General features: G+C 38.0%; 1 protein-coding gene across 4 annotated transcripts in view; it reads left to right on the forward strand.

Annotated features, from left to right (window-relative positions):
* Positions 1-3,654: 3,654 nt before the first annotated feature.
* rock2a (rho-associated, coiled-coil containing protein kinase 2a) overlaps positions 3,655-13,030 on the forward strand; it is a 75,196-nt gene continuing 65,820 nt past the window's right edge. For all 4 annotated transcript variants that reach the window (XM_061968440.1, XM_061968441.1, XM_061968442.1 and 1 more), the window contains exon 1: positions 3,655-4,435. In XM_061968440.1, the coding sequence (XP_061824424.1) occupies positions 4,337-4,435 (99 nt within the window). In that variant the 5' untranslated portion in view covers positions 3,655-4,336. The remainder of the gene's footprint in view (positions 4,436-13,030) is intronic.

Consider the following 13,030-nt stretch of genomic DNA (forward strand, 5'->3'; position numbering starts at 1 on the left):
TGTGTGTGTGTGTGTGTGTGTGTTTTGTCTCGTCTTGTCTTGTCCCATAGTAACAGTGGTACTATTGTATTGTTAGTGTATAGGAGTTTTTCTTGTTTTTGTTTGTATAGTATTGTTCTTGTATTATATTGTTTATGTTAAATAGGGAGTGAGTGAGAGGGGTTGGGATATTATAAGCAATTGCTTCATCCAACCCCTTTTCAAGCCATGCATAAATGTCTCTGCCAAAATGTAAAAAAAAAAAAAAATGTGTGTTGTTGTATTGTGCAGGTTTGAAATAAATACTTCAATCAATCAATTACGCAGGGTAACGAGATTGAGGCCATTCCATACAGTGCGATGTGTGCATGCAAGAAAACAATGTGTAAATATATAAAAATAAAACAAATATAGAAGTGCAAAGAAAGGTGTGGCCCACAAATGTGACCCTGTACACTCTATACAGTGGGTGAAATGAATATATACATGAAAAAAACAGGGTGGTTGGTGGAATGGGTTATTGCACCGAAGAGAAGGCAGTTATGAGGGACAATGGGGCAGTCCGTTCAGGGTGATTATGGCCCTGGGGAAGAAGCTGTTCTTTAGCCTGTTTGTCTTGGTTTTAATGCACCTGTAGCGCTTCCCAGAGGGCAGCAGGTGGAACAGGTCAGAGCCAGGGTGGGTGCTGTCCTTGATGATGGCACTGGCTCTGTTGAGGCAGCAGGAGGTGTAGATGTCCATCAGAGAGGGGAGAGGGCGGCCGATGATCTTCTGAGTCGTCTTGACCACTCTTTGCAGCCTCTCCCTGTCTGCTGCAGTGCAGCTGCCGTACCATACTGTAATACAGGAGGTCAGCAGGCTCTCGATGGACGAGCGGTAGAAGGTCAGCAGCAGGTCAGGCTTCAGGTTGTACTTCCCGATATATTTTGCATCTTAATGAAGACGGAGACGCAAAATGGATTGTTTGCTTATTCTGCTCAATTGACAGACGCAATCCACTTTGCATGCGTGTAGTAGATCAGTTTTGCGTGTGCTATCAAGTTTGCAAGTGTTTTTAGTACACACAAACCTTTACTAAATCAGGCCCAAAGTGTTGTTTATAAGTAAACAATTATATAAGATTTTTTTTTAAATAATTTTCACAAAACTAAAACATATTAAAATATCAAAGTGCATCCTTTAATTTTTCATAATGTGCCCAATAAGTTTGAACTTCTTCGATTTACAAATAAAATAGATGAAACATGACGGTCCTGTAGTACTTTTGCTAAGATTGAATTCATGAATAATTAATGAAAATCATGGGAATTTTAGTTCGGCATATAATATTCTATAAAAAATAATGTTAAAAACTCAATAAACATTTTGCAATTAGAAAGTACCAATACACCAAATTTTAACATATTATTTGGCTGTCATTGTTTCTTAGCAATATCTTAAGTACAACCTAATTCAGGCAGTTACTGACTTTTTGTTTTAGAACCTAATCAGACTTTAAAAACAAAGGAAATGACACTAAATGCATCAACATACTGTATGATGATGTTATTTTAAATTAACTGACGGCGTGGCGCAGTGGGAAAGTGGCCGTGCGCAACCCGGGGGTCCCTGGTTCAATCCCCACCTAGTACCAACCTCGTCATGTCCGTTGTGTCCTGAGCAAGACACTTCACCCATGCTCCTGATGGGTGCTGGTTAGCGCCTTGCATGGCAGCTCCCTCCATCAGTGTGTGAATGTGTGTGTGAATGGGTAAATGTGGAAGTAGTGTCAAAGCGCTTTGAGTACCTTGAAGGTAGAAAAGCGCTATACAAGTACAACCCATTTATCATTATTTATTATAACTTCTATGAAGACTATAAACCCATATAAACCATATATAATTAGAATAAACAAAAATGTACTCTATAGCAATGAATATAACATCAAAATATGTATTGGAAGATTGCTGCTTCAAATGAAACAATCATATTTAAAAATGTATATTTGAATTTGATATATATGTTTATAAATGTAAACAGTACATGCATTTTTATGGGGGAGGGGGGGGTCTTTCTTCAAGGTCATGTGTGGCAGCAAAAAGGTTAATTTATTTAAGTCTTATAGCGCCATCTTATGGCTCGTGCAGGTATTGGTGGAAACACTGCAGGGATGCCAAACTTGCAAACAAGTTAATAATCTGTCTTGAAAAAAAATAGGTAACATATTAGAGTTGTGTGTTCATGTAGGATTCAAATTAAATTTTGAGGATCTAAAAATATGTCAGAAAAACTTTTAAATGCATTTCTTAAAAGACAAAATGCAACATATACCAAGTGATTTAAGGTGAGCTTGCATTACATGAAATACGTTCTTTATTGAAGTAAAATGTTTTGCTTTTGTTGACCTATTTTGCGGTATTGTATTGAGAAAAATTAATAAAGGATCATTTTGTTGTTGCTATTGTTTGCATTCATATAGTTGCATGTTTATATTGCAAAAAAAAAATCTAAAAAAATTAGTTTGTTGATCAAAAATATTCGTGTTGTTTTGTTCAAATCGTTGTCATGTGATCAATAAATGGACGGCATATTCACAAGATTATTACATTTTAAATAAAAAAGAATCGGTATTGGTATAGTATTGGCAAAACTGGTCTTGTAATGTCTTGTTATCGGATCGCTACCAACATTTGCTCTATCGGCCACCGCGAGTAAAATGAGTTTCGTTATTCAATTTGTATACATTTTGATAATCGATATTAAAACATTGTAATAACCATAGAATGTATTTAATATTATCATATATGTGTGTGTGTATATATATATATATATATATATATATATATATATATATATATATATATATATGTATTTTATTTATGTAGTTTTTAGTATTTTATTACAATACATACATGCAACTATATATATATATATATATATATATATATATATATATATATATATATATATATATATATATATATATATATATATATATATATATTTTTTTTTTAAATTGTTATTATTTTTTTAAATTATTAATTAATGCCATCCATCCATCCATCCATTTTCTACCGCTTATTCCCTTTGGGGTCACGGGGGGCGCTGGAGCCTATCTCAGCTACAATCGGGCGGAAGGCGGGGTACACCCTGGACAAGTCGCCACCTCATCGCATTATTAATTAATGTATTTATTTATTTATTTTTTAAATTTTGTTTCATAATATATATATATATATATATATATATATATATATATATATATATATATTATTACTTTTATTTTTTGACTTTGTTTTAAATTATTAAATTATTAATTATTTATTTTTTAGATTTTTGTTTCACAATATATATATATATATATGTATATATATGTATGTATGTATATATGTATAGATATTACTATTATTTTTATTTTTTTTAATTATTAAATAATTAATTATTTATTTTTTAGATTTTTGTTTCACTATATATATATATATATATATATATATATATGTATATATGTGTATATATGTATGTATATATATACATACATATATATATATATATATATATATATATATATATATATATATATATATATATATATATATATATATATATATATAAATGACTTCTAAAAATGCTACTTTTTAGGGAGGCTAGGGTATAGGGATTGTGGGTAATGTAGTTCTTGGTGTTGCCAGTGGGAGGAGGGAGATTCCAGACGGTGTGTGTGTTTGTGTGTGTCAGTATGTAGATGTGATGATTCGGTGGGAGTTGCACTTTTCTCTTACAGGGAAACAACAAGGACTTTTTCACAACACCAAACGAGAGGAAATAAGGCAAGAAGACGGCTGCGAGGAGTTGGAAAATGCGAGAAGGATTTCAGAAAGAGAGCGCGTGCCTATGAAACATTGCGCGCGGGAGAGCAGACATTGTTATCATGGCTCCTCCACCGCACCGCCGAGTATAAACTCTCAGCCGGACGGACGTCGGAACTTTTCTTGAATGGCGTGAATTGACGCGTTTTGTATCTGAAACGCGAGTCCGAGGCATTTCCAGACGTTCAAAAAAAGGGGGAAAGTGTAGGCGAGGGTATCAAGAAAACGCCCTGTTGTTGGTATCCCCACATTCAAACTTTGTCGTCGACTTGCGGGAGGTGATGGGACGTCATGTGGAACTTTATCTTTGGTGGTTGAAAGGCTAACTCTGTTCTTCCAAGTCTGTTTGCGTCGGAAAATATTGCATCTCCTCATTGTTGCACTCTGGGTGGGCTGGAAGCCCCGAAGACTGCTGCTGCTTAGGCCCCACCAACAACCAGGTGTCACATGTAAACCATCTGTAAAAACAGCAACGTAATTATTCCTATTATATTACGAGGGACGCTGCAGACATGTCTCAAGGCGCCGAGAGGAGGCTGGAAGCCCGGCTGAAGAAGTTGGAGGACATGATGAGAAATCCCAGGTCTGCCTTAAACCTGGAAAGTTTGCTGGTAAGTCGATCAAAACACATCTTTATTAAAACAATATCGTGGTGGCTGCTCCCTGCAACACTACACCCTAGATGATAGTGCCAGTACCTTCATGCTCAAGGCATGTGCAATATGTCCATTATTTCATGCATTTTTTGTCAATCTTAACTTGTTTTAGCACTATATTGCAAAGGAAAACCTCATCCACTTTGTCGTCTTTGTCAAACTGCATTTTCCAGTATGTCGTGTAACCAGATATCTTGTCTTTTATTTAATGGAAAAGGCAGTGTGAAAGGTGGTGTACTAGTTTACAGTGGATAGGCCTGAGTAATAGTTAAGACTGAATGCAGACAGTACAGTTTGGGGAGTAGAGGGGGTGGGGATATGGTGTCTACAGATTAGGATTAATTTGTGTGAGGAATGTTCCACTCAGAGTGCGTTGACACTTGTCATTTTGCATCCTATTTTAAAGATCAATGCCTTTTAATCATCAAACATTTAGTTCATATATACTTCTGAGTAGATGCAGATCAGTGATAGGTTATTTGAATGAATTTTCTTAAACCTGTTTCTGCAAAAGCGTGATCAAAACAAAACAAAACAAAACAAAAAAAAGAGTCCCTATAGTCCATTTGCTTTGCTAGTGTGGTTCGTTTGGGTCAAGTATGAATGCAGTCCAGGAACTCTACAGAAGTCATGTGTGAATCAAGCGTTAACGCCGGCTATCCAACTGATCAAAACATAGGATATGATGTCAACATCATTGCTCAGGTGATAGTGCAGTCGTCTCCCAACCTGTTACTTGTTTGATTCTCAGTTAAAACCGTGACCATTTCAAAGTATCCTCGGTTAAGATACGGAACTCTAATTGCTACTGATGGTGCGTCATCAGTAGGTGAACGTGGTGACTGTGTCAAAGTGCTTTGAGTGCCCTAGAGGTAAAAAAAAGTGCAATGAAAAACCATTTTTAGGAGGTAAATGTAAGACCAGAAGTGTCAATACAGTGGTAAAACATACCTGGCTCATTCCAACAAAGTTCTCATGTTGCTCAGTGAAGTCGTCAAAAACGCAGTTTTCTTGCAACACATTTCTAAGAAACCTTGTGACGTCTTTACATAATCGACAGTATTTTTCGGGCTAAAAATCGCACCGGACTATAAAATGCACCCACTAAATTTTAAAATAACTTTTTTTTTTCATATATTACCCGCATATATGCGCCGCTGTTATATACTGGTTGTGAAATGGGATATTAACATAGAAAGATTTTGCAAATGTTAATTTACATACCTTAATTGTTTCCAAACGATGCCCGTAACACGGCAGTAAAACGACTGATCAAACAAAACAGAAAATCATTGATGTCTTTATTCATCCTTTGAGATGAATAAGATTTTCTACTTTTTTGACAAGGTTCAACGTGTTTATCAGGATTCCTCCTCCTTGTACTTTGTAAACACTTTGAATTTGAACAGTTTCTTTAAGTGGATCTTTTAGTTCATTGTTTGATATCTTTGCTTAATCCATTCCATAATTTAGCCGTTATTGAGGAAAACTCCATAGATTAGCCGCACATTGTGTAAACGGCAGGGTTCAAAGCTTTGGAAAAAGTAGTGGTTTATAAAAATACTTTTTATTTACATGAGAACAAATTAAAGTATAATTATGTATTGTAGCCTACAGAAGTCACACAAAGTCTGATGCTCTTTTTAACTTTTAGTGCCAATTATATGATAACAAACGGCACAATTCCAACAGGTTTTGCCTCCCGTGCAAACACTTGTGTCTCCGGGCTTCCCCAGACACACAACGATACTTCCCCTTTCTCCGCTAACCTGCAGCGCGAAACCACAGGAACATTACCACCAGCAGATCATTACATTATGAATGGATATACTGTACATAACCTACTATGTATCTACTATTGTCTAGTGATGCACCGAAAACTCGGCCACCAAAAGAAGACTTTGATCACTGAAAACAGTGCTGCCGAAACCAAGATGCAAACATTGTCTGGAGCGTAGGTAGCATGTCTGGGATGTGGACGTAATTTTAATATATCCAGATATACCCACAAACAACCATATTTGCACAATATGTGCAAATTTTAAGAGGACAGTGGCAGTTTTTAAGGAGAGAAAGTCCAACTCGAGCAGCAGTGCCGAGTAAGTGTGACATCATGCTCGCTGCAGCTCTCTTTTCGTCGAGCACATCAAGGAACAGAAGTAGAGTCTCTAAACATGAGTACAGTCAATAATAACAACCGAAAAAGATGCAACATTTTTCGTTAGTCGTTTATAATAAAAAAATCATTAAAAGTCTATAGAGACTTGAACAATTCTCAACAAAGTACAATAAGCAGCAACAATTGCAAATATGGCAAAACGATATAAAAATATATGTCAATACTAATTCATAATAACAGATTTGTTTTTAAATGTATGCACATATATTTTTTAGCCTTTTAAAAAAAAATCATATCGTCATTGCAAATTAAATGATGACCATGCCTAACCACAGGTATCTTGGCAATCTAGGGGAAACCCTGTAGATTTATGGTAAAAGTCCTGATAGGGAGTCACCATTTGTGATATTTATTATATCTTTGTTATATGGGACAATGTACATTAATGAACATAAGATGTAAATGTGTCAGATTGTAGCCAACGGTAAATTTGCAGTGCCCGGCAGGCTGATTGTAGACACAGTAGTTTATACCATCAACCTGCCGGGGACCATCTCATCGCAAAGAAGCTCATGGCTCCTACTAATTCAACGTTATGGTGAGTTGTATTTTTCATGCACTGATTTTTGTTGTATTCATCTGCCACATAAAACATCCATTCATCCATCGATTTTCTACCGCTTGTTCCTTTCGGGTCGCGGGGGGTGCTGGAATCTATCTCAACTGCATTCGGACGGAAGGCGGGGTACACCCTGGACAATTCACCACTTCATCGCAGGCCTAACACAGATAGACAGACAACATTCACACTCACATAAAACATGTTTAATGATTATGTTAGGAACAAAAAGTTTTTATCCACAAACTCAAAAATGATTTGAACAAAAAAGTGTCTATAGAGTTTTTTAGTACCGTATTTTTCGGAGTATAAGTCGCACCGGAGTATAAGTCGCACCTGCCGAAAATGCATAATAAAGAAGGAAAAAAACATATAAAAATCGCACTGGAGCCCGTGGCCAAACTATGAAAAAAACTGTGACTTGTAGTCCGAAGAATACGGTACATGTCATATCAGAGGAGTTGAATCAAAGCAAACACATAAACATAAAGTCTGAATTAAAATATTTAGATATAAAATATATTTGTTTCTGATTAAATTGTTTATTCTCCCAGTTACAGTAGTTCAGTCACAAAGACATTTTGTGAGTGCTTGTAAATCCACATTTAGGGCAGGATTATTGCTCATAAGGTGAGCTGCAGCAGTCAGTGAGACTGTCTTGTCAGTAAGTTGCTGTTCTTTCTCAATGTTGTGTTTCAATTTATATGCTTGTGTTAGCCATATTTCTTTACTTTCACTTCCAGCTATGTAAGGGGGAAGAGGCACAACATTGATTGAGCATTAATTATGGCGTGAGAAGCCTGACTTTTGCGATGGAGGACAGGGACGGTCTCGCACACAAACGGACACAAATACATTCACACAAACACATGCACACGTACAAGAACATACACACTTTCACAGACACACACAGGATAAAGGCGGATTGTTCCGTGCAGTTATACCAATCACCGTTGCATTCCTACTGTTTACTACTGCTGATTCTTCTAACAGACATTTCCGCCATGTTTGATCTCATTGATATATGCTAACACCTGATCGCCGGGATTAAACCCAAATTAATCGCGATCATCGATCACAATCATATAATCGGCCAGCCATAGTTGAACCTTTTTAAGCCCCACTTAAGTACTTTCAGTTTTGGTTGATTTTGGCGGCGCTAGTGTACCAAAATGGTACTGTTTTGCCCGAAAGAAGACCACATTGCCTATGAGGACTCGCGCATATAGCGTCAAACTGACATGATTTCCGCTCTAATATTGGCACAAATATTATGTTTCTAATGGCTATGCTGATGTTAACACTATCAAGAAATGATCTTGGATTGCGCTACAAACATGACGCTACTACCAAGAATGTATCAAGGCGGATGCAGGTCCGAAGCAAAGAAAAACCGGCTGGAGAGTTTTTTCGAAGGAATTAGCATGAAATTGCGAGCTATCAAGCTGGTGGCTATTTATTTCTGATAGCTAACATTAACATTATTATTTTGATTTGAGCATCGAAAGCTACTTACTAGTTCAGCAGACACAGAGCCAAGGCAGCATTAGTAGAACATTCCTCCTCATCTTTGAGCGAGTGAAAGCCGGGGCAATGTTGATCCTGACTGTCCTTTTATCCGGGTAGGCTCTGTTTTTCTTTTTTTGTCTCCTCAGGCAAAATATTTTGTTTCTTTGGTTGTTTTGGAGCTTTGGCCATGATAGCAGTAATTGCACGTAAGTGTTTGCATCGACTTCTGTCTTTTTAATAAATGGGAAAGGGGGAGTGACGTATGTCGTAAAGCAAGTCAACACATTTGTAGTTAACACAATGTCATTTCTGTCTTAAAAAGCACCACCTTACCCTTTTAAAGAGGAACATTATCACAATTTCAGAAGGGTTAAAACTATTAAAAATCAGTTCCCAGTGGCTTATTTTATTTTTCGAAGTTTTTTTCAAAATTTTACCCATCACGCAATATCCCTAAAAAAGGCTTCAAAGTGCCTGATTTTAACCATCGTTATATACACCCGTCCATTTTCCTGTGACGTCACATAGTGATGCCAACACAAACAAACATGGCGCATAGAACAGCAAGCTATAGCGACATTAGCTCGGATTCAGACTCGGATTTCAGCGGCTTAAGCGATTCAACAGATTACGCATGTATTGAAACGGATGGTTGTAGTGTCGAGGCAGGTAGCGAAAACGAAATTGAAGAAGAAACTGAAGCTATTGAGCCATATTGGTTTGAACCGTATGCAAGCGAAACCGACGAAAACGACACGACAGCCAGCGACACGGGAGAAAGCGAGGACGAATTCGGCGATCGCCTTCTAACCAACGATTGGTATGTGTTTGTTTGGCATTAAAGGAAACTAACAACTATGAACTAGGTTTACAGCATATGAAATACATTTGGCAACAACATGCACTTTGAGAGTGCAGACAGCCCAATTTTCATCAATTAATATATTCTGTAGACATACCCTCATCCGCTATCTTTTCCTGAAAGCTGATCTGTCCAGTTTTGGAGTTGATGTCAGCAGGCCAGGGAAGCTAGGGTCGATATTCTTCTCTTGATCATCTTCGGTGGCATAAGGGACGGTGTGAGCCAAGAAATCCAGGGGGTTTAGCTCGCTCGTCTGCGGGAACAAACTGCCGCCATTGCTTGCCGTGCTACCAAGGACCTTTGTCCCTGAATTGCTCACACACTCCGGCAGATTCAATGGGGGTCTGGCAGCAGATTTCTTTGACTTTATCGTTGGAAATGCATCTGCTTTGAGTGTCGCAGGATATCCACACATTCTTGCCATCTCTGTCGTAGCATAGCTTTCGTCGGTAAAGTGTGAGGAACAAACGTCCAATTTCTTGCCACTTTCGCATCTTTGGGCCACTGGTGCAACTTGAATCCGTCCCTGTTCGTGTTGTTACACCCTCCGACAACTCACCGATGAGGCATGATGTCTCCAAGGTACGGAAAACAGTCGAAAAAACGGAAAATAACAGAGCTGATTTGACTCGGTGTTTGTAATGTGTTTGAGAAAATGGTGGATTGCTTCCCGATGTGACGTCACAACGTGACGTCATCGCTCCGAGAGCGAATAATAGAAAGGCGTTTAATTCGCCAAAATTCACCCATTAAGAGTTCGGAAATCGGTTAAAAAAAAAGAAGGTCTTTTTTCTGCAACATCAAGGTATATATTGGCGCTTACATAGGTCTGGTGATAATGTTCCCCTTTAACGGGCCTCATCCAATTTCGGGCCCCTTATGCTGGCCGTCCTCCAACCCCTACACAAACACGCACAGGGCTTAAGACCCCTTTGCTCAAATCCTTTATGACATTTAATAATACTTGCTCTAGTGGTGTTTACTTCCTGCTCGCGAGTTGGGGTGGTGGAAGAGCTGTGTGTTTGAGACAAAAGATGAGTGGGAAGCATGCTTTAGGGGAACAGGCTGCACGTTTCCCATTTTTAGAGGCCTCACTGCTGTCGAGAGAAGTTTTGCCGCACGGGTTACTGAACACTGATACAAACACTGCAATTATTGATTGATTATTTCTGCCTGTTGGGTCATAGCAGAGTTTTGCGTGGGTGCAGCTTAACTTCATACATCTTATGTCATTTTTTTTCTTTATATACAAACTAAACAGACTCATCTGTGCCTCTGCTAGATGTCGCTGAGTAGTACAAGCCATTTTGCTCTAATTGCAATAAATGTACCACAATTGATTCATTTATAACTAGGCATGGGCAGATAATAAATCAATTAATCAAACGATAAATGCTATAACATTGCAGGCATCGATGAAATACAATGTCTGTGTGTTTTCTCCGTCTCTCGCTTTCAAATTGGATGCAAGAGAATTCATGAGCGGAGTAAACCCTCTTGTCAGTCATCTACTATCTTTTTCCTTTTGAGTGGAAGTGGGACTACTATCTTCCGACAGCGACAGAGCCTCGCTAGTACAAAAATCAGGAGACGAAAATATGAGAATTATTTTGTCTTCAAACCAAAGAAGCAAGATTAGCTAATCCACACGGAACGAACAAGCTGGTATGCAGAAATAGTTTGAAAGTGATGGCAAAAAAATCCCACCTGACCCAGTTTTTCCAGCTCTGGAAAAAATGCACTACCAAATCTTCAATATTTATTTAAGTGCAATCTTTGCTGCGATTAAGAGTTCATTGTTATTTTTAATCGTTTGACATTTGTTTAGTATAATCAAAAGTTCTTGACCTTCCATTTAGAATAGTAAAAATACACATGCACCAAAGAAAACTCTCCATAGCAACACTGCTGTAATATTCACTCATTGAGAAATGTTTCTCTGCTTGCGTCAAGCCCGGTCAATGTCCCGCCCCCAAGAGCCATATACCCCACCGCGATTGGTAGGTTAATTCAGTTCCGCACACAACACTGTAAGTGAAGTGAAGTGAATTATATTTATATAGCGCTTTTCTCTAGTGACTCAAAGCGCTTTACATAGTGAAACCCAATATCTAGGTTACATTTATACCAGTTTGGGTGGCACTGGGAGCAGGTGGGTAAAGTGTCTTGCCCAAGGACACAACAGCAGTGACTAGGATGGCGGAAGCGGGGATCGAACCTGCAACCCTCAAGTTGCTGGCACGGCCGCTCTACCAACCGAGCTATACCGCCCCAAAAGTGCCATTCATGTAAAACTTTCAGGCTGCACTAACATTAGACATTCCTATAAAGGTGGGGGCCACAAAACATCGTCTTGGGGGCGGCAATTGGCCCGCGGGCTGCGAGTTGGAGACCACTGCTTTAGATCCTACTCCAGAGGATGGATGGATGGATGGCACATTGACGCTTTTCGGCCTAATTTTTTTTTTTTTAATCTGGGAGTCAAAGATACTTGCTATGTGTGATAAATTGCTGAAAAAACTAAAATATTCCTAACCGGCCTCTCTGTAATTGGTCACCTTTTGAAATCTTGTCTTTTTTTCGATTTAATTTTAGGTGATTTATATCTGATATGAAGTTGTCTATGTTTACTGAGAACTGAGGCATTTGCACACACTCAAAATGCAGGTAAACAACAAAACACTGTTTCAAAAACGTAACATAAATGAACTGAGTAAACATACAGAAACGTTACATAATGTTTAGTTTGGCCTGGATAGAAGCATGTTCCCGCATGGGTGAAAAAAAAGGGAATTGTGCCACTTGAGCCATTTTCTGTAAATCTAGCCAAAAATATCATTGGAGAATGTTGTCACCACCAAAGTACAATAACTTTTGCCGCTACTTTAGTCTAGTTTTCCGCTTATTGCTTGTAACTTGAACCATGTTGTGAAACTTCTTTCATTTTGCATAGCTATCTTTTTTATTAGTGAAATGTCACATAAACCTGTGTAAAGTCAACACAAGTCTTGGACTTCCTGAATTGAAAGGAGTGCAAGCGGGAGAAAGTATTTTGGGTATTTAAAAAAAGTTCAGTTGATTGCGAGTCACATAGATTGTCTCCTGAAGGAAATGATCTCATTGGGTAAATAGTTGGCAACTACATATAGGACTCAAAGTCCCTGCAAAGGACTGCACTTTCCCCTTTCACTTTTTAGCCTTATCTCTTATTATCTGCCTCACTTATAGTCTGCAGCTTGAAAGTCCGTTTAGGTCTGATGGACACAATGCAGGGATAAATGTGTCTTCAATCTAAACACTTTTTATCCCGCTTCAGATTTTGTATAAGATAGTTTTTTGTTTAATATCAGTTTGTGTAATGATTTCCTAATAGTCATAAAGGAACATAATGCGTTTGGTTATCATTAGTTGTTTATTCAATACATATCTGTCCCTGTCCCC

The sequence above is a fragment of the Nerophis lumbriciformis genome, linkage group LG08, assembly GCF_033978685.3.
Source record: "Nerophis lumbriciformis linkage group LG08, RoL_Nlum_v2.1, whole genome shotgun sequence".
In the NCBI taxonomy this organism is placed as follows: Eukaryota; Metazoa; Chordata; class Actinopteri; order Syngnathiformes; family Syngnathidae; genus Nerophis; species Nerophis lumbriciformis.